Raw genomic sequence first — 19,411 nt, forward strand, 5'->3', positions numbered from 1 at the left:
TTGGTGCATTTTTCATAATATTAATATTTACTAGTGGAGGCGAGAACTGACAATACATACCAACTACCTTTTGATAACTAAAAAAATTTCTTCGTAGTGGAGAGATATTTTCACATCTTAGTAATCAATCATAAAAAGCCATTGAATTTAGCAAAAGGTACAAATGAAATAAATTTCAAAGTGATCCATCAATAAAAACTGGCACTTCAGCTGGCAATGATTGGTAGCAATCATTTAAAAAAAAACCCACTAGATACGGCTTTCAAGTCTTTTATCTCCCAATCCTACCGTGTAGTATTCTCGATCGTTGCCTACTTCTCCAACCATCATTGGTGAGGCGCACTGTTCAATTCCGCATCATCCTTTCTCCGCACACCTCCACCAAACAGCAAATGCGAATTAGTAGACAGCGAGAGATGAACATTAACTGGAATTGCTGGCAAAGCGTCTCGCTAAACTATCCTTTGGGAAGAGGTTTGATCGTTTATTCAACGGTTTAATGAAATCAGCTCGAGTACCTCCCATCATCGAACGAACGAACGAGCGCACGAATGCAAGATTGAATGGACAAACGAGTGGACGGAACAGGGTTTGCCGAAGCTCCTTCTTTGCAAAACGCTTTTTCGCTTCGCAGGGCACGCGCTTTCCTTTTGCATGCCATTTTCATACCGGGGAAATCAATGGTATTGTGAAGGTGCCACTTCGTATGACAGTGATAGCTGCTGTGCAGTTTTCGGTTTCCATAATCACGCGTTCACAGCGGGATCGAGAGCGAAGCACATTACAAGGAATACAGCGTAACGCCACTAGATGTCATGCTAATGCGTGTTTGATGACTTCTATTTCTTTAACATTCTTTTCCACTTGTTCTTTATGTTTCTCGTTTGACCTCAACACGATTAGCAACCATCATCAACATCATCAGTAGCATCATCACGTTTCCACACACCGTCAGCTAACCATCCAAGATTTGCGATGGCCATCGGTATGGCAGGGCATCGGCACCCCCGACGAGGTCGCTACTGGCACATGGGCATCGTATTCCTGGTGTATTCCAGCTTCCACGCGTACTCGGCCTCAATCGGCGGCGGCAGTGAAGAGAAGGGAGGATACGATCTGGGCAACCTCGATTTGTCCAACATTACGCCGAATCCCGCCTTCTACGCTACCTCCGCGTCATCCTCGGGGGAAACTTCAGGCGAAAGTGATACAGCCACACCGGACGAAGCAGCCCCGACGGAGGAAACGAAACCGGCCGCCGGTCGGGCACACCACAGCCATCCCACGTGGAGACCCAAACGTGAAAACTGCACACCACCGGCCATCGAGCAGTTCCCGCAGCCTCTGATGGGACCGAACGTGAGGAAACATGGTGGTCTAATCATACACGTACTGGTGGCCATTTTCACCTTTCTCGGACTGGCTATCGTGTGTGATGACTACTTCGTGTCGAGTTTAGACAGAATATGTGAAGGTACGGCTCAATAGCTTGCATTGCAAACGTGTACACTCCAAGCACGCCTATGAAGAATTTCATAAGAATTTATTCCTTAACATTTAACTGACCTCTTCCTTTTTTTAAGAATTAAAACTCTCCCCTGATGTTGCCGGAGCCACGTTTATGGCTGCTGGAAGCTCTGCCCCCGAGCTGGCAACCGTCATCATTGGGGTGTTCTTCGCCAAGGACGACATCGGCATCAGTGGCGTGATTGGATCCGCGGTATTCAACATCATGTTCGTGATATCCGTTTGCGCACTCTGTTCCGGCACAGTGCTTCAACTAAACTGGTGGCCACTGGTACGCGATTGTGCGTTTTATACCATCTCCATACTCGTGATGTTAATCGTCATCTTCAACGATGTCATCTCATGGATCGAATCGCTGATCATGCTGCTCTTCTATGTCGTGTACTGTGTCGCGCTGCACTTCAACACGCCACTCGAGAAATGGGCGCACACCTGGAACCTGCCGATAAAGCTGCCAACAAAGGAGGAACAGTCGGCCCTGGTCACCTACAAGAACCTACCCGAAACGACCTACACCCAGGGTCAGCAGCCGGGGCAGGAGCAACCACAGCAACAGCAACCGCCAGCCGAGCAGCCGCCGGCAGTCGATCAGGGCTACGCGGCCTACATGGATCCGAACGCTAGCTGGGATCCAAATGCGGCCTGGGGCGAACCAACGCCCGCGGTGACGAACTCGTCCGTAGCAAATGTGAACGATGCGTGGAATAATGGCAGCGGTCAGCAGAACTACGCCTACGAAGACCAATACGGTCAGGAGACTCAGAAACCCCCGCAACAGCAGCAGATCGTGCAGCAAACGGCGGCACCGGCGCCCGCACCCGGTGAAGATTACTACAAACCGAAGGAACCACGGCCACAGGATTCGCATAACCCGCTCGAGAAACCCGTCGACGGTGGCATACTGGCGCAGGTGTCCTGGGCGATCGTGTACCCGATCCATTATACCGCACGGCTAACGATGCCGGACTGCAAAACGGAGAAGTATAAAAATTGGTATCCATTCACCTTCCTCATCTCGATGATCTGGATTTCGTTCTACTCGTACTTCATGGTGTGGATGATAACGATCATCGGCTCGACCCTCGGCATCCCTGATACCGTCATGGGCCTAACGTTCGTGGCCGCGGGTGTATCCGTCCCGGATGCGCTTAGTTCCATTGCGGTGATCAAGGAGGGGTACGGCGACATGGCCGTCTCCAACGCCGTTGGGTCGAACGTGTTCGATATACTCATCTGCCTCGGACTGCCGTGGTTCATCCAGACCGCGATCATCAAGCCCGGTTCGCACGTTAACGTCATTTCCAAGGGGCTCACCTATTCGACGCTTTCGCTGCTCTCGACGGTGCTGTTCCTGCTGTTCGCGACGCATCTCAACGGCTGGAAGCTCGACAAGCGCCTTGGCATCGTGCTGATGTTCTGGTACCTGCTCTTCATCACCGTCGCTTCCCTGTACGAGCTGAACTTCTTTGGTCAGCTCAATCCTCCCGAATGTCCGAGTAAGTATGCTCCACGGTTGGCGCCGTGTGTGAGTAGTAGCCCGTGCAATAATGCGAACGTCTCCCTATCTCTTCACCTGCAGGTATCTACTAAAGCGGGTACCAGTAGCATCTCCAAACCACATCGCATATAGTCCCCAATTTATCTTCCGCCTGTGTATTTCTTCCGCAAAGCGCATCGCAACACGAGAACCACGGCAGCAAAACTGATTCCATTTCCGAAAAAAAAATAACATTCTTGCTCGTTTTCGATGCACCTTACTTCCATTAACTTCGCTTAATACGTGAGCGATTTTCGACACCCTTTTCTTTGAGTTCGTTAACGCTTAATACATGTTAATAGCGCGAGGTCATGTCACCAATGTCGCCGATCTTCGGTTCAGCTTTAGAGCAAACAAACACCATCCATGCCCATCAACTACTACACGCAGTTTAGTTTAGTGACGAGTTTTAGATACCATACTTAGTGACTGTGCACCGGGATTATTGGTACCGGGGGATGCTTGCCGTGTTTTTAACCGTTTTGTCATGATAGCAAACTAGCTGAACATCCGCAGAACGTTAACATACAGATTAGTTTTGCTTTCGTTACTCTTGCATCGTTTACTGTCCATCATCACCACTAACGTAGTTCGAAACCCGTAGGGTACAAGCATCCAGTTCCTTGTTTTCATTTTGCATTAATTCAAACGCTGCGCAAACGAAACAAACATTGTTCACTGAACCAACATTACAAAACCAGCATCATGCGTTTTAACACAGTTTAAGCACTAGGACCAAGCATAAAATGACAAGTATTAACAATTCGCTCGTACTAAGTAGCACATATTGAGCATCTGTTTATCTCGGCAGCATTAGTTGCATTGTTTACGTTTGCGCAATACCAAATCCCATCGATCAGCGTTTCCCCTGAAGACGAAATTGTGCATTCAATCAGTTGCGCATTGCACGCATTTGCATAACACTTAAAACATAACGAAAAACCCGGCACAGTGTTCTGCGGTTACCGCAACAAAAAAAAAACAGCCGCCAGAAGATGTGTCGTGTTAGGTGTAAATACACTAAATTCTCTCGCCATTGAGAGATGCGATCATAATGTAAAGAAACCCCCAAAACAGAACTAATAAGCAGGCAAGGTATGTAAAATTAGCCACGTTAAAATCTGTATAAAACACAGCATCATAGCAATACGTGGAGTGCAGCACACAGATGAAAACCAAAACAACTTGGTGAACCACATCTAGCTATGTCTAATCTCAATTGTGTGTGTGTGTCCTTGTTCCTCGTTTTTTTAGTAAGTGTAGTCGTGTACACATCAATCTGCTGACGCGTACAGATGCTTTCATTGCGCTGCGCCTTCCTCATCCTATACATTACGCAAGGTACATCACTATTAAACGGTCCTATTCTCCCTATGAACGAATAAGTATTAGAGACAATATATACATACTACATATATATACTCATAACAACACGGTTGGGGCAGCCAGAAACGAAGCAGCTCTAAGAAGTGCTAGAGAGAGAAAGAGAGAGAGAGAGGCAAAATAGAATACCCAACAAGAAACTATCACGTCTCCCCCACACATGTGCATCCAACTGTTACTGTTCTTCGTTAGGCACATCGCAGCCATCTTTTGGCCTAGTTTTAGTAATGTAACTTCCTGCGACATAACCATCGCGTGCTAGTAGATTTCAACTAAACGTAACACCGCCGGTTGCAAAACGGAACAGTGAAGGACTAGCTAGCTACGTGTGCGCGACGATAAAGTTATTTACATATATTAATTAAACTATTATAGGATAAACAAAAATGCTGTCGCAGAAACGAACCGGTGTAATGGTAACACACTCTTTACTCCTGATCTATCGTTCGCCTACTTCTAGGATACGCGTGAGCCATACACACTGTTACTATTGTATTGTTGTCGTGATTTTATTGATTCGATCATGCATTCACTAACGGATAAAAGTTCACAGTCACTGTAATCAAATTCAGACGAGATCTATTACAGTGTGCGGCGCATCATTGCACTGTGAACAAGCTATAGACACCAACATGTCTTGCGCCTCAATAGCGACAATTTCGGAAGAAGCCAAAAACCTTCGAGCCGTAAATTAAATTACGTCCAGTATTTAATTACATGCACTGAAGCCTGTTTACAGACTATTATAATGTTTTCTATTGTTGCAAAGTGTGCTACGAACACTACAAAATACATCAATTCGCGTTGATTTTACGATCGTGTTTAAGTGAGCAATAACTTTTTTAAATATTACACTTTAACCAAGTGCGCAGGATAGAAGCATAAATTCCCGGGTTTTTGAATTGCTTACTACTGGCGCGCTCTGTACAACTAGCTGTAATATAAATCCACTCGTCTAGTTCCATGCGCCATCCATGGAATACGCACATATAAGTGCATTTGCGTGTAGTTCCAGCGATCCGATAATAAGGGCGTGAAATACAAGGAATTTCGTTTCGATTCGCAGAATAGACCACAAATTCACCACCGAAGGAAATAGGACAAACAAAAAGGACACGTGTGTAATTCACCACAAACAAACCACAGACCCCAGTGGTGGAAAACGCCAACAGCACACAGAAACATAAAAACACACACACAGGAGAAAAGCTGTTAGCTCCGCCTCTAGTTTTTAACCTTCCGTTTCCGTTCTATCCATCCTTTTCCGCCTATGTAGTGGTTATGTATGTTTTTCGTAAACAAATTCACAAATCGAATCCATCGTAGTTGCAATCGCACCGATGCACTGTCGTATGCAAGCAATTGTAGTTGAGCACGCACGGGAGGCGTAGGTCGTGGTACCGTGTCGTTGGTACTTGGTGCCGATTTCCGATCCCATTTGACCCGTGTACCAACAGCAATCGGTAGTTAGCCCACGTTCGGGACCGGGAGGCGCCGAGATCATCCACAGGACCCCGTCGAAGTGTGCTCCTTGGCTGGCTTTTGCAAAAGTGTGTCGTGCTGAATGAAGTTCCGCAGCAAAGCGCGTGCCGATGATCCACGCTGGGACGCCTGCACACAGGAACGATCGAAAACAGAAAGTGAGCCAACGAGCTCATGATCCTGAAGTTGGCCCAACCGCCTGTAAGGGGATCGCGAACACAACATTCGCCATCCCTATCGGCTTAAGCCGTGCATAAGGTTATCACTTACCTTTCGTAGTGTTTAGCACCAGCACTATTTGAAGCACCGTAGTAAAGTTTTGAATGACAATATTCACAATTATCAGTCTAATGAGGAAGGAATAGCGAATGATACGCGAACCAAACCGGCACGCATAGTTAGAACGTAGCAGGACCGTAATCGAAATACGAAAACGACATGCTACACGAATATCAAGTGTATATGTTTCAGATCTTGTAGGTCACCCTCAGAACCAAACCTCCTAGCTGCTGGATGGCAAATGGGCTAATCAAACCTCAAGCTAAACCATTTGCCACACCGTTTGGGCGATGCAGCACAGTCTGACAGTCACAAGGAAGCGCCATCCTTGGGAGAGACAACGTGGCAGCTCAACGTTCTTTTTGTACATCTCAACAAGGTACACACTCTGGACACATTTCCACCATCGTGGACATAGATTTGGGTGACACCCGTTCGAAACAACGAATCTCTTAAGTCAATTGAATGGCCTCCCAAAACACTTGGAGGGAGGGTACAGAGAACCATGTTAGTGTAGGCAGGCAAAACATGGGAAGCAAACAAAGAAACAAGCATGGTTCGAACATTTGAAAAGTCTTCGAATCATTCCACAAACGTAGGAACTGAATTCGTACACATCATGCCAGATATTCTACGGTTTAACGATTCATTGCGGGTTTGCAGTCAATTTATTTAGACTTTATTTAGTTAAAGTAATTCTTCCCCTTTCAGCTACAACAATCTTCCAACTAAGTTCCCGTGGGTAAGGTAGTACATACGAGGTTCGGTGTGCGTTAGACGGCAAACAATTTATTATCTAGAGGCAGCTAGCTGAAAATGTCAATCAATCATTCAACTTATAGTTTAGATGTACAAGTTGAAAAGGCTAGATAAATAAACCTTCTTGCGCATCGCAGAACCCCCCGCAGGAAGGCATGCAAGACTACTCTAGAACAAATGATCGAATGCACAATAAGCAACTAATATCCCTGCGTTGACTTTCTCTCTTAGTGAAAAACGAAACAATAACAAAATCCTTACCCCAATGTCTACCGTCTATATATTAGTCACGCTCATCTGTAATACTTCTCCGAATATTCGATGGTGCGAAGCTAACTGTATCATTTCACACAGATCTTGCTGGCAATACTATCGATGGCACAACAACAATAGTTGAAGGACACAAGAAGCAACGTAAAATGGCCAATCGGGATCTTTGTGGAAATGCATTATCAACAACAACATCTAAGCTCGTAGCTAAGAGGATTTCTGTAAAATCGTCTATGTTATTGCAAATCCCTTTCCACTCCAATGCTAGCACCATCGTTGAATTATTGATGTGAACAACAGCTAGAACCATGTACGAACCAGCATTCGCAAATAAAAATAGAAAGAAAACAGTGGTTGCCCATGGATTCGACGATAAAGAAGTATAGGGAAGGACAAAAATATAAAACTATAAAACCAAAACAAGTCTAAAACCAAAACAAACTGCTCATGCTATGAGATGTTAATTGTTGAAAAAGTTAAATAAAAATGTACTGATAAAATCGATCATTGTGTCCACCTATCTGTTGAATACAAAACACCTGAAACCATTGTCGAGAATGGTAAGATGTCGTTGCCATTTTTTTTTTGTGAATTTTCGTGTAACTCGGATTCCCTTCAGAATATCGTTTATAGTTAGTTTTCAGTTATCTTCTTTTCACGTTACGAAGCACATTAGTAATTGATATTTCTACGAAAATTTTTGACAATTAGACCAAATTTACCAAAATGACTGCTAATTGACAATTACCAAAACTAATGTTTTTAATATCAAACTGTAACGTATTTTTGGAAAAAAAATCAATTTGATAAATACAAACTTCAATTCCACGTACAAAATTACACGAATTGTACAGTTTTTGGGAATCGCGTATCTCGAATTCGCGTAACTCTGGACAAAGACTGTACTCTAATACGCATCAAATCGGTTGTGCTATTTAACCGAAATAATATTCTTTTTTTCTATTCCTGTCATTTGTTGATATCCAATCCACTACTATTATGATTTAAAATACCGTAAATATGCTCGCATTAAATTGTATACCTCGAAACTGAATTCCAGCAGCAGTTTGATTATTAATAATTAGCGTTTATTGACACGCGCACCCAAAACAAATAACGAAAACGGATTCTGTGTAGTACAGCTACTTGCCCATAGGTGGCGTCATACGCTTAAAAGAGAATTTCAACAGCGATTTTTGTTTTCGGTTCACAATTCCCAAGCAGCAGCAGAGGCATCATACTTTTTTGATAAACAAACTTCTCTTATTTTTATTCAATAACGAATAACGAATAATAATGAAAGTATTAATCCCCTGGACCTATCTTTTGCTTGTGTCTCTCAATTTCAATACATGCAATCATTCCTAGAATAAATAAAACATTCAATCGCAGATAGTTGAAACTGGGCAAATCATCGTGAAAGTCCTTCAGTCCTTGCAAAACTTCAGAAGCGAGCCATCGAATGGAATAATAATTAGTTATACCATTATCGTCACATATTCATCTGTTGTAGAACGAGGAGTGATTGTATCCTTTTTGAAGGAAAAATCTTTTACTAAATGTCTCAAAACCCCCATAAGCGAAACCAACAACAGCACCTTGTTTATGAATGTGCAAATTTGATAACAAAATCGTGAAACTAAGATCACTTAGAAACAATGTAGCTGTATGATGACGTGTAGGTCGACCTGCACACGTCTTGAGCTAAAAATAAACATGAACCATGATCAAATGTTTGGCCCTCTTGACGAGTTTAACTATACGTTAAACGTACTATACGTTCGACCTCGCATTTTTCAAATCCATAAAAGAAAAGAAGGGAGAGTCACCGATTGGGGCCGCCCAGTGGTGTAAGTGGTAAGAATGCCGGTCTCTCATAGAACAGAACCGGTACCAAATCCCATCCAGATCGTTCCTCCGTAGCCTGGACTGACAATACAGCCGCGTGCTAATCTCAAATCTGGTTAACCTCTTATGGCGAGCTCGTAAATCGTTACTCAAATACAGGCAGTCCCCGAGACACGCGAAATCGGAGATACGCGATTTTTGGAATTTTGACAACTGAGTTAGTTTGTAGCACAAAATCTAAGCAAACAGGTGTAAAATTGGTCTAAAATAGCTTCCATTGTCATATAAAACATTTGATTTTAGTTTACTTTAATCAATTGTATCAAAAAATAACCTGTTTTGCTGAATAAATTAAGGGCAGAGAAGGATTCAACTATCTAACTTAGAAGTATAAACGATTTTACTCCCGGATTCGATTTACGCGGAAATTCGAGATACGCGGATTTTTCCCGGGTTATGGCGGTCTGCTACGCTATGATCTGGGGGACTGCCTGTACTCTACATTTAACATTATTTGTTTAGATAAGTTTTTCAATAAACACTTTTCGTGCACAAATTCCACTAATTTCGTCGAACAGAAACTATATTTGCCCCTACAGTACAACACTAATTGAAGACGAAAAACCAAACAGAGAGCACGAAGCTGAAAATTCGCTTCTCTTTGAATTTACAATATGTGCAGGGAACTGAGGAAAGAATGAGATAGAAACATAAGTTTGTGCGCACTGCGTGATTGTGCGTCACACATTTTCCTTCTGTTAAATGGTTCATTGATGGATTTTGCGTTACGTTTAAATGGACCTAAAGCATTTTTAAAGAACTGCAATTACATTCCTTTTGCTAAAATTTGAACAGCATTCAGTCGAAACGAATCGGGTTTACAGGTTTTCTTTGTGTAATTCAAAATGTAATTTAAAGAAAGAGTTTTTTCCTATCTTTCGTATCATTTTCTCCCACCATAATCTGTCAAAACGACGAACAAAAAACAACAGACCGAACCCCTACACGACTGATAGGAAAAACAATCGCTACTAGACTATCCGGGCACGAAATCAGAAGCTGTCCATCTTGCCCACCATCCCCTTGGGCGTAGAACAACTTTACAAGCGTAGTCGCCGGGTTCACATTTGTGTTCGGAATGCTAATTTAATGCTTCTTTATGAGGCATGGTCGTGTGTGTGCCATTGGAATCGTTGTACCTAGGTAACACTTGCGCTTATCAGTGAATGGTAGTGAAGAGCTTGATTCGTCCAGTCCAAAAGCGAGCCGCAGCTTTGACTGCAGTGAAACGTCGCTAGTGTTTCAGCGAGATCCGCCTCGAAAGGTGTGAGAACCGAAAAGAGTGCGCCACAGCTCTGTTCTGTTTTGCAGAAGGTAGCCTAACGAGGCCTTTTGGAACCCACTAACCCACCATCCAGTTACCTATCGAGCTTACATAATCATCAGTCGATACTTGTAACCAGTTACCATGGCAATCGAACTACCTCGCGTTAATCTAGACGAGCCGCGCTACGACCAAAGTACCTACCTTAATCGTGCCAAGCATTTCCTTATCGTGACCAATCCGTTGAATGTGTTCGCCACCGAGGAGCAACTGGACCGGGCCGCCCGAATTGTGCGCGACTATCGGTAACGAACCTCTGTAGTGTCTGACCTCCTGCTTTAGAAGTCAGCACCGACCAGTGCGTACTCTGTTCCATGCCCTTAACGCATGCATTCTGCTTTTCTTTTTTGCTTCCTTTTCCGCACTGCATAGCGCCGGTAAACCCGTTCCAGATGTCAGCAGTGTCGATGAGCTATGGAGCGCCAAATATCTGTACGACAGTGCGTTCCATCCGGATACGGGTGAGAAGATGTTGCTCGTCGGCCGCATGTCCGCACAGGTCCCAATGAACATGACCATCACTGGATGCATGATGACGTTCTACAAGTCGACGCCCGCCGTCATCTTCTGGCAGTGGTTCAACCAGTCGTTCAATGCCGTGGTCAACTACACGAACCGTTCCGGTGCGTCGCCCATTAGCCAGGAGCAGCTGCTGACCTCGTACTGCATGGCAACAGGTGGCGCCCTAGTGACTGCACTTTCGCTGAATCGTCTCGTACGGGTAAGTGGCATTCCATCTATTCGTCATCCGGGGGATTCCCTGCAAGGTCTTGGCATGTACCAGCGCGCATCTGTTTGAGGATGAGCAAATTCTGATCATTTCTTCCACCCGTCCGTCTTTTTCCCCCACTTTAGAATGCTCCCCCGCTTGTAGGACGTCTCGTACCGCTTGCCGCTGTAGCCGCAGCCAATTGCATTAACATTCCGCTGATGCGCATACAGTAAGTATTGCCAATGGTTGTTAAGGTGTTGCATCAAATAACGCTGAGCACACAACATGTGGTTCTTCGTTTGGCTTCTACTCAGTTGCTCCACTTCGGCTCCTTGTAACAATCGCTGTGGAAAGCACGGACCACGCAAAGGGAATTCAAAAATAGAACTACTAATGACGCGAATCGGGTCGTGTATTTGTTGGCATAAGGGTAGCAGAAACGCATTAGGGAATGGTGGTGACAATGCGTCTTGACATTGGAAGATTTCTCGTTATTTATGAACCAAAAAAAAACATATGATTTGTTGTCCACCATATGAGTGCTATCCTCTAGTGGAAGAACACAGGGAACTGAGAAGCAACAAAAATGTGGAATACACGTTTACCCTTGAATTTTCCTCCTTGTATAGAGAAATCAAAAACGGCGTCACGCTGCTGGATAAGGACGGCAATGAACTGGGTCAATCGGTTCGAGCAGCAACGGAAGGAATATCCGCAGTCACTTTCAGTCGTATCTTGATGGCAATGCCTGGAATGGGTAATACTTTTGCCGGATTTTACATGAAGGGATTCTGTTTTATACAAATTTGTTGCTTACCACCCTCTCCACAGTTTTCACCCCGGTGCTGATGAACACGTTGGAAAAACGAGGTTTCCTGCGACGGTTCCCGTGGGCGAATGCTCCCATACAGACACTGTTCTGCGGTTTATGTCTCACGTTCGCGACGCCACTTTGCTGTGCGCTGTTCAGTCAAAAGGCTTCGATTAATGTGGCCAGTCTCGAGCAGGATATGCGTGAGAAGCTACGCAAAGAACGTCCCGAACTTGATGTCGTGTACTACAACAAGGGTCTGTAAGCAGCTATCGTTTATGTTCGTTGAACACCTGTAGCCGAGAATCGTGTTGTATTGCATGTAGTACAATGAGCTTTGCCATTCGCATTTTCAATAAGGCATTTGTTTCTCATATTATACGACTCACACACTCCACTTGCCATATTTGTCAATGAGACTTCTCTTAATCAAGTTAAGCAAATTCGTTATTTTTTCTTTGTTTTGCTCATGTCCACGTAGCATTTAGCGCAGTAATATATAAAAAACAGAATATATATGTACGCGCGTGTATGACAATAAATGTAGGTCTATCTTCGTATACTTCCCCAAACGCCACGTTATCGAATGATGTGAAATGATGGTGTAGGTCTTTATCATATCGCACAAATGCTAAATACACGCCTGCTGTAAAGGCAAATATCCTACATGTTGGACTGTCTTTCAGAAAGAAATAACCGTAATAACGCGACACTGTACACTAGTTCGCTTCATATTTCTTGTGCCAACTTCTTGGACAACAATTGATTTAATACGCTTCTTTATTTCTCTTTATCCATGTGTTTGTTGATGTTTGTTTCTATAATTGGTTCAGGATTTGTTATATAAATCAGTAACACCTAATGAGTGCTTGGTTTGTATGCATTCAAAGAAATTAGATTTAACGTATGCTGTAATCAACGGTGGTCTACAAAAGATTAATTTTACAGTAGTACGGGGTCGACGTTACGTTACGAATATTCCATCTCGTTTCCTACAGATCTCAAAACGATCTTGCCCGTCGACGAGATTAAATCCAAACCAAGAAATATAAGAAATTTAAAAAACTTTTCCAGGCGCAGTTCAGTAAAACCCTGATACACAAAAAGGATCAAGATCATAAACCATGTCTCCCCTTATTGACCAGTTGAACAGCAGAATAACACTGCTTCTATCCTTCTACGACACGACTGTGAACACATGAGCGTTCATAAACGCCGGTAAACCTTACAAAAGAAACGTTTTGTTGCAATCCGGCACAAAATCAGGATAGCACTATGTCAATTCTACAATCACAAGCTTCTCCTTCCATCAGTCGCAAGATGAATCCATTCCGTTGGGTTTGCACACCGCGCACCGTTCTATTCAAGTTTTATAATTAAGCTGTACTAACGTTTTTGTTCTTCGCTACAGTTTCGGGTTGTCTAACACGACCGGTTAAAATGTTTTGCAGTAGTACTTCTTGAAAAAAATTACCAACGACAACATAAAAAAAAAACGCGAAACTGAGTCCACTTGTTTCATTTTACAAAACATTGCCACAATAATTGTATTTTGTTTTTTTCGTGCGTACCGTATCTAAAAGTGCGTTTTTCTTTCTCACGATATTTGCTCTACCAATACGATCTACATTTTCACAACAGGTAAATGTTCTTCTCTACACCACAAAATGATTAGGTATTCCGTTTGTTGCTCATTTTTCATCGGAACAATAGATCGTACGTAGCAGTGTATTGCTTTCCTCACTTCCATTTCATCCATTTAGAGAAGGTCTGATTAGTTTAATTTATATTAGATATCCGTCCATTTTAGTGTATTGAATTGTTTTTTTACGCTTGCTCCTACCACCTCGTAAACCCTTCGCTTCTAATCAACAGTCCGTTCAGCCCTTGTCCCATGTGGCTGACATTCATATCTTCATTGAAAATAACGACGAGAATTCATCAGTAGCGTATGTTTAGAATAAACCAAAACAAAATAACACGTTCAAGGAACCGTACGAAGTGATCGTATTATCTTAGCATTAGGAAATCGTTCAGAGATGCATTAGAGAAAAACGACATTGATAGTACGTGGAACTAAGAAAAGAAGCAATCAGAATGCGCTACACCAAGCCGTACGAGTACAGTGCAGTTCTTCTTTAAGAGGATGGCGGTGACGTTATGCTAGCCCGTTTCTTCAAACTCGGCTCATCAGTATCTGCGTCCACCGGAACAGGTATTGTGGATCCATCGTCCGCTTCCGCGCCATCTATGCAGGAGGGATCGACGGGAATGACGGTTTTATTATCGTCCTTGTTTTCCTTCGCTGCTTCCATCTCGGCCGTTTGTTTTGCCGTTTCAATGCGTTTCGAAAGTTCTTTATGGAGTTTCGTAATCACATCTGGGCGGGACTATATTAAAATAGAGGGAATATTGTTATTATTTCGCGCGTATTCAAAGAAACTGTTTGCACAAATTACTTACCATCACAAGAAATACTTTAATCTGTCCCGTGCTGTCAATAGCTGTTAGACGCAAACTTTTTTGACTCGGTTGTTGGGCGACCATTCCGGCCCACACCTGAAACATCGAACAGAACAATAATTCCTCTCCAACCTCTTCCGTATCAAAGTCGATTATACTTTGACAGGTACCGTTTAGTAAATGTTATATGATAAATGTTTTTTTTTTTATAAATAATAAGAAATGTTAGTCGGTTATCAGATTCCCTTTAGGGGAATTATTAAGCGATTCCCTTTAGGGAAAGCTTTGCATCATACCAATAAAGACGTCGCCTTATGAGCATTTTTACGACAAAGGGTGCTTTGTTTTATAATCACAAAAATGAAAACCTTGTTTCTGTTATTTACAGTCAACTGGTTTCCCCATAGAAACAATCCTACTTCGTAAATCAAACGCTAATAGCATGTTGTTCTGTTAACCTACCTTAGTGTTGATCAAAACACGCAGATTTCCGGACTGCCGAAACACAACACGAGATTCATTGTTGTCTTTGTCGTTAAGTCTGAGCATGCCGTGGCCACGCTCCTCCCAGTTTGACTTGGCAAACGCAAACAGCTTGCAGTTAATTTCCACCACATTTCGTTCATCTTCCTCGCCAGTGATTGTTTCCACCTCTTCATATTTGCGCTTTAGAGCTCCCCGGCTCTCTTCATACCGACGGGCCGCTTCTTCCAGGCTTTCGCGATCCTTTGGCTCCCTGCTGCTGCCATCGGATGAATCTGATCCTTCCTTTCCGGGCGTGGTGCCAGTTGCATTTGATGCTGCACTGGCCGTATTGACCGTGCCGCCCAAACCAGTTTCGCCTGCCGTTGCTGCAACGCTAGTAGCGAATGAAAAACCAGTGGTCGGTAGATTGTTGCCGCTGGCATTGTTAAGATTTTCGCCCGTCACGCGTTCGTGCACATTCTGACCGAAAACAAAACCGCACGAAGCTTCACTGAGCGCCGATTTTTTAACGTTAGCGAACAGATTCGATTTTGGCAGGGAGGCACTCTTTAACTTTGCCAACGGATCGATATTATTTCTGTTCGTACTGTTGTCACCGTCCTTTTCAACAGCTGATTTGCTACTTTCAGCCGAATTGGTTTTTGCATCGGACTCCGATGGTTCGTCTTCGCTGAACTGCGTCTTCAGGAAAGGGTTTGTGGAGGCGATACCCGACGAATCGTTACCATTCTTGTCTGCAGCACCATTGCCTTCTTTGATACCCCCGATTCCACCAAAGGTAAGCTGTGATGGTTTTAGCACGCTTGGCTTCAGGTTAAAGCTGTTTCCCAAGCTTGCACCTCCACCCATGGAACCGGCCAGTGATGGTGACGATGATATGCTATTGCTCGATGAAGATCCACCTCCACCAAGAAACGACGCTCCACCGAAGGTAGACTGTCTAAGGACGCTTGACTTCAGCTGGAAGCTGGACGGCTGCACAACACTACTCGAGCCATTGCTACTGTTGGATTGAGATGATTCTTGCTCCTCGTTCAACATGTTGTCTTCTCCTGTACGAAAGAGAAGCAGGAAACAACGAAACTGTCCCATGAAAACATTGAATGCAAACAATCACAAGCAACACCGATTCCGGGTTTTTTTGATTGATACGTAAATACTTCATCAAATCACCGATACTATCGAATTTTCCTCAGCGCTCCACACTAGGGAAACCTGCAAAAATCACGCGCTTATCGGTCCTGCAATATGCCAAACTTACTTTCAACATTAGCCATTCGGTAATGTATTTCGTGCCCTTAGGTCTTGATGGTGGAAACTTCCAGGATCTGTCCTTACGCTTTACGTATCCGCCTAGCACACCTTCCACAGTATGTATTTGCGATGCTGTGAGGCGTAGTAAACAGCACAAGATATTGCAAAACCACGGACAATGGATAGCGATACAAAGTGCTGAGAAAACGTTTTGTCAGCATCAAAACCGACCTAATCCACACCAATCGTCAAACGCATACAAAACGATGTGAAGAAGGAAACACAGGCAAAGTGGACGACGCTGCACGACTGTCGAAAACCCGGAATCATTGAAGAACTCAATATTACATTCCGTGGAGTGAATATTCGGCACAATGAGACGTACCATAATTGCTGATGCTGGAATATGCAGCCAAAAGAATGATTCCTAGAATATCCTTACCTTTAAATCAGCGATTTTATTGCAAAACTGTTCCGTTTGTTGAATTCAGGTTCTCGAAACTGATGAGAACAATACCTATTACTATAAACGCCTTCTATCTTGGAGTGTCATCAACGTCAATTCCAATTAGATTGCTAGCTGTCAAGACGACATTTTCTTTTTCACATCAACAGAAAAAGGCCCAGCGTCGCAAAAGCAGAAATATCTGAGTGCATTACTTTGTTTTTCTCCGTGGTGGTTAGGTTTTCCTCGTTTACAGCCCATATGCGAAAAGGTTAACGCTGCAAGCATGTCGCTGTCCACTGTTTTACCTGCCCCGTCGAATCCCGTCTGGGATCGGGACGATGAACGCAAAATGAAGACACCGTCGATGGGCGCATTGGTAAGTGCCAAGGTTGCAGCTCCTCCATACGGGCAGCGCAAGGGTTGGATACCCCGCACTGATGCTGATTTCGGCGATGGAGGTGCCTTTCCGGAGATTCACGTTGCACAGTACCCATTGGGTGAGAAAGGATAAGAATGTTTAACGAAGTGTACCGGTTATGTTACGGCTATTTATAATCCGCTTATTCTTTTGGTAACAGGTATGGGCGCTCCCGGAAATGCATCCAAAAAATCGAATGCACTCGCGGTGCAGTTAGACCAAACGGGAAAGGTGAAATATGATGCGATCGCTCGGCAGGGTCATTCAAAGGATAAGATTGTGTACTCTAATATAAATCAATTACTTCCGGCGGAAGTGTTGGCAGAAGACTCGGAAGAACTCCAATTGCCCGACCAAGAGGCTATTAATGAGATAACCGAAAACACCCGCAAAGCGTTGGAAAAGTTGACCAACCAAAAGATCGTATCGGCTATGCCGGTGAGAGCCGCTGAAAAACAAGCACCAGCACAGTACATTCGCTACACGCCCTCTCAGCAGGGTGATGCATTCAATTCTGGAGCAAAGCAGCGCATCATTCGCATGGTGGAAGCACAAGTTGATCCGATGGAACCACCTCGTTTTCGGATCAACAAAAAGATTCCGCGAGGGCCACCTTCACCGCCGGCACCAGTGCTACACTCTCCAACCAGGAAAGTCACTGTCAAGGAGCAAAAGGAATGGAAAGTTCCACCTTGCATATCAAACTGGAAAAACGCAAAAGGCTATACCATTCCACTGGATAAACGTTTGGCTGCCGATGGACGTGGACTGCAACAGGTGCACATTAACGAAAAGTTTGCCAAAATGGCTGAAGCGCTGTACATCGCGGATCGTAAGGCACGTGAGGCCGTCGAGGCTCGAGCCCAGCTGGAGAAGAAGTTGGCTCAAAAGGAAAAAGAGAAGAAAGAGGACATGCTACGTCAGATGGCACAGAGGGCGCGTGACGAACGAGCAGGCATTCGTCACCCAGATGCAGCTAACGAGAGCACCGCTGGAGGATCAACAACAACCGACCTACGTGAGCGGGATGAGATTCGTGCTGAACGACATCGAGAGCGAGCTCGTGATCGTAACCTTGCACGAGCAGCACCAGAGAAACGTTCCAAATTGCAGCGAGAACGGGAGCGAGATATTTCGGAACAGATTGCACTGGGAATGCCGGCCAAAACTAATCTGGCAGGCGAATCGCAATTCGATCAGCGTCTATTTAATACCTCCAAAGGTATGGACTCTGGATACGGAGATGACGAAGCTTACAACGTTTACGACAAGCCTTGGCGCGAATCGGGCACTCTCGGTCAGCATTTGTATCGCCCAAGCAAAGGAATCGATAACGACGCATACGGTGCGGATCTGGATAAGATCGTAAATACCAACAGGTTTGTTCCAGATAAAGAGTTTAGTGGCACAGATCGCAGTGGGCAAACCGTCCGCCAGGGTCCGGTGCAGTTCGAAAAAGAGGAAGATCCATTTGGTTTGGATCAGTTCTTGTCAATGGCCAAGAAAGCACCGAAACGAAAAGAAGATTCATCCGCCGGAGCTAGTGGCAGTAGTAGTAACCGAGATAAGGACCGCAAGAAACGTAGGGATTAGATTGATAAAAATCCTGTTATGTCGTCCTATCATTCTGAAATTTGGTTCTTAAACTCCGTATGGATCTAATTGAACGATTGCTTTTAAATAAAATACAAACGATACATGAAATGGTCTTCGTATTTCGTTCAGAAAGAGATTGGATACAGTGGGCAGTCGATCTTAGCGATCGAGTAGGTAGGAACACCATTTCAAATCATTTGATGATTTTATTCTCGAAAATTATGTCCGCACTGTTGGTGCGGATATCTTCCGAGCAGGGATTCTACGCGTGTACCGAAATGGTAGCGGATATTCAACTGTATGTTATAAACGCACCTATACGAATAACTGTCAAATGACGATGGAATGCCAAAATAGGAAAAAAGAAAGCAAAAAACATTGTTTCGTTTGAAACAATTTGCCGAAACAATTGTCGTAGCAGGGCCGTGCATTTGTGCTACAGGGTTTTTTTTCTTTTAATTTAATTCCTTCTCGTGAACCGCAAAGCATAGTTGTCTCACACATGATCGCGTAGCATAAATGGTTCCGTAGCTGTTTGTAAAGAGGAATCGCGTTCTGTTCTTTCATCGGCGGTCGTGTTCATCAATCCTCTACTCTGGGACAAGATAACTCCAACTCGTTGGCATCTTCCCCCTACATTGTACGACAATGACCCAGCCCCTAATGGGTGACAATAGAAGGAACAGACAACAAGATAAAACTGTTCATATTGTAGCTTAGTGGATTGCTCGTCACGTACCTTTGTTCAATTGAT

General features: G+C 44.1%; 4 protein-coding genes across 4 annotated transcripts; 3 read left to right on the forward strand and 1 right to left on the reverse strand.

Annotated features, from left to right (window-relative positions):
* Positions 1-975: 975 nt before the first annotated feature.
* LOC128718113 (probable sodium/potassium/calcium exchanger CG1090) lies at positions 976-3,157 on the forward strand. Its single transcript, XM_053811787.1, has 3 exons — positions 976-1,474; positions 1,584-3,052; positions 3,107-3,157. Exons 1-3 carry the CDS (start codon positions 976-978, stop codon positions 3,155-3,157), a joined length of 2,019 nt encoding a protein of 672 aa, XP_053667762.1.
* A 7,396-nt stretch (positions 3,158-10,553) lies between these two features.
* On the forward strand, positions 10,554-12,257 carry LOC128719366 (sideroflexin-1-3). Its single transcript, XM_053812989.1, has 5 exons — positions 10,554-10,714; positions 10,842-11,190; positions 11,325-11,410; positions 11,811-11,938; positions 12,013-12,257. Exons 1-5 carry the CDS (start codon positions 10,554-10,556, stop codon positions 12,255-12,257), a joined length of 969 nt encoding a protein of 322 aa, XP_053668964.1.
* A 1,873-nt stretch (positions 12,258-14,130) lies between these two features.
* Positions 14,131-16,218, reverse strand: LOC128707821 (ran-binding protein 3). Its single transcript, XM_053802778.1, has 4 exons — positions 16,203-16,218; positions 14,918-15,993; positions 14,456-14,551; positions 14,131-14,382 (listed from the first exon to the last, which is right to left on the reverse strand). The coding sequence occupies exons 1-4, from the start codon at positions 16,216-16,218 to the stop codon at positions 14,131-14,133; spliced, it is 1,440 nt and encodes a 479-aa protein (XP_053658753.1).
* Positions 16,219-16,911: 693 nt separating this feature from the next.
* LOC128707053 (puff-specific protein Bx42) lies at positions 16,912-18,654 on the forward strand. Its single transcript, XM_053801999.1, has 2 exons — positions 16,912-17,140; positions 17,222-18,654. Exons 1-2 carry the CDS (start codon positions 16,927-16,929, stop codon positions 18,652-18,654), a joined length of 1,647 nt encoding a protein of 548 aa, XP_053657974.1. The 5' UTR covers positions 16,912-16,926.
* The last annotated feature ends 757 nt before the right edge of the window (positions 18,655-19,411 follow it).

The sequence above is a fragment of the Anopheles marshallii genome, chromosome 2 (assembly GCF_943734725.1).
Source record: "Anopheles marshallii chromosome 2, idAnoMarsDA_429_01, whole genome shotgun sequence".
Lineage (NCBI taxonomy): Eukaryota > Metazoa > Arthropoda > Insecta > Diptera > Culicidae > Anopheles > Anopheles marshallii.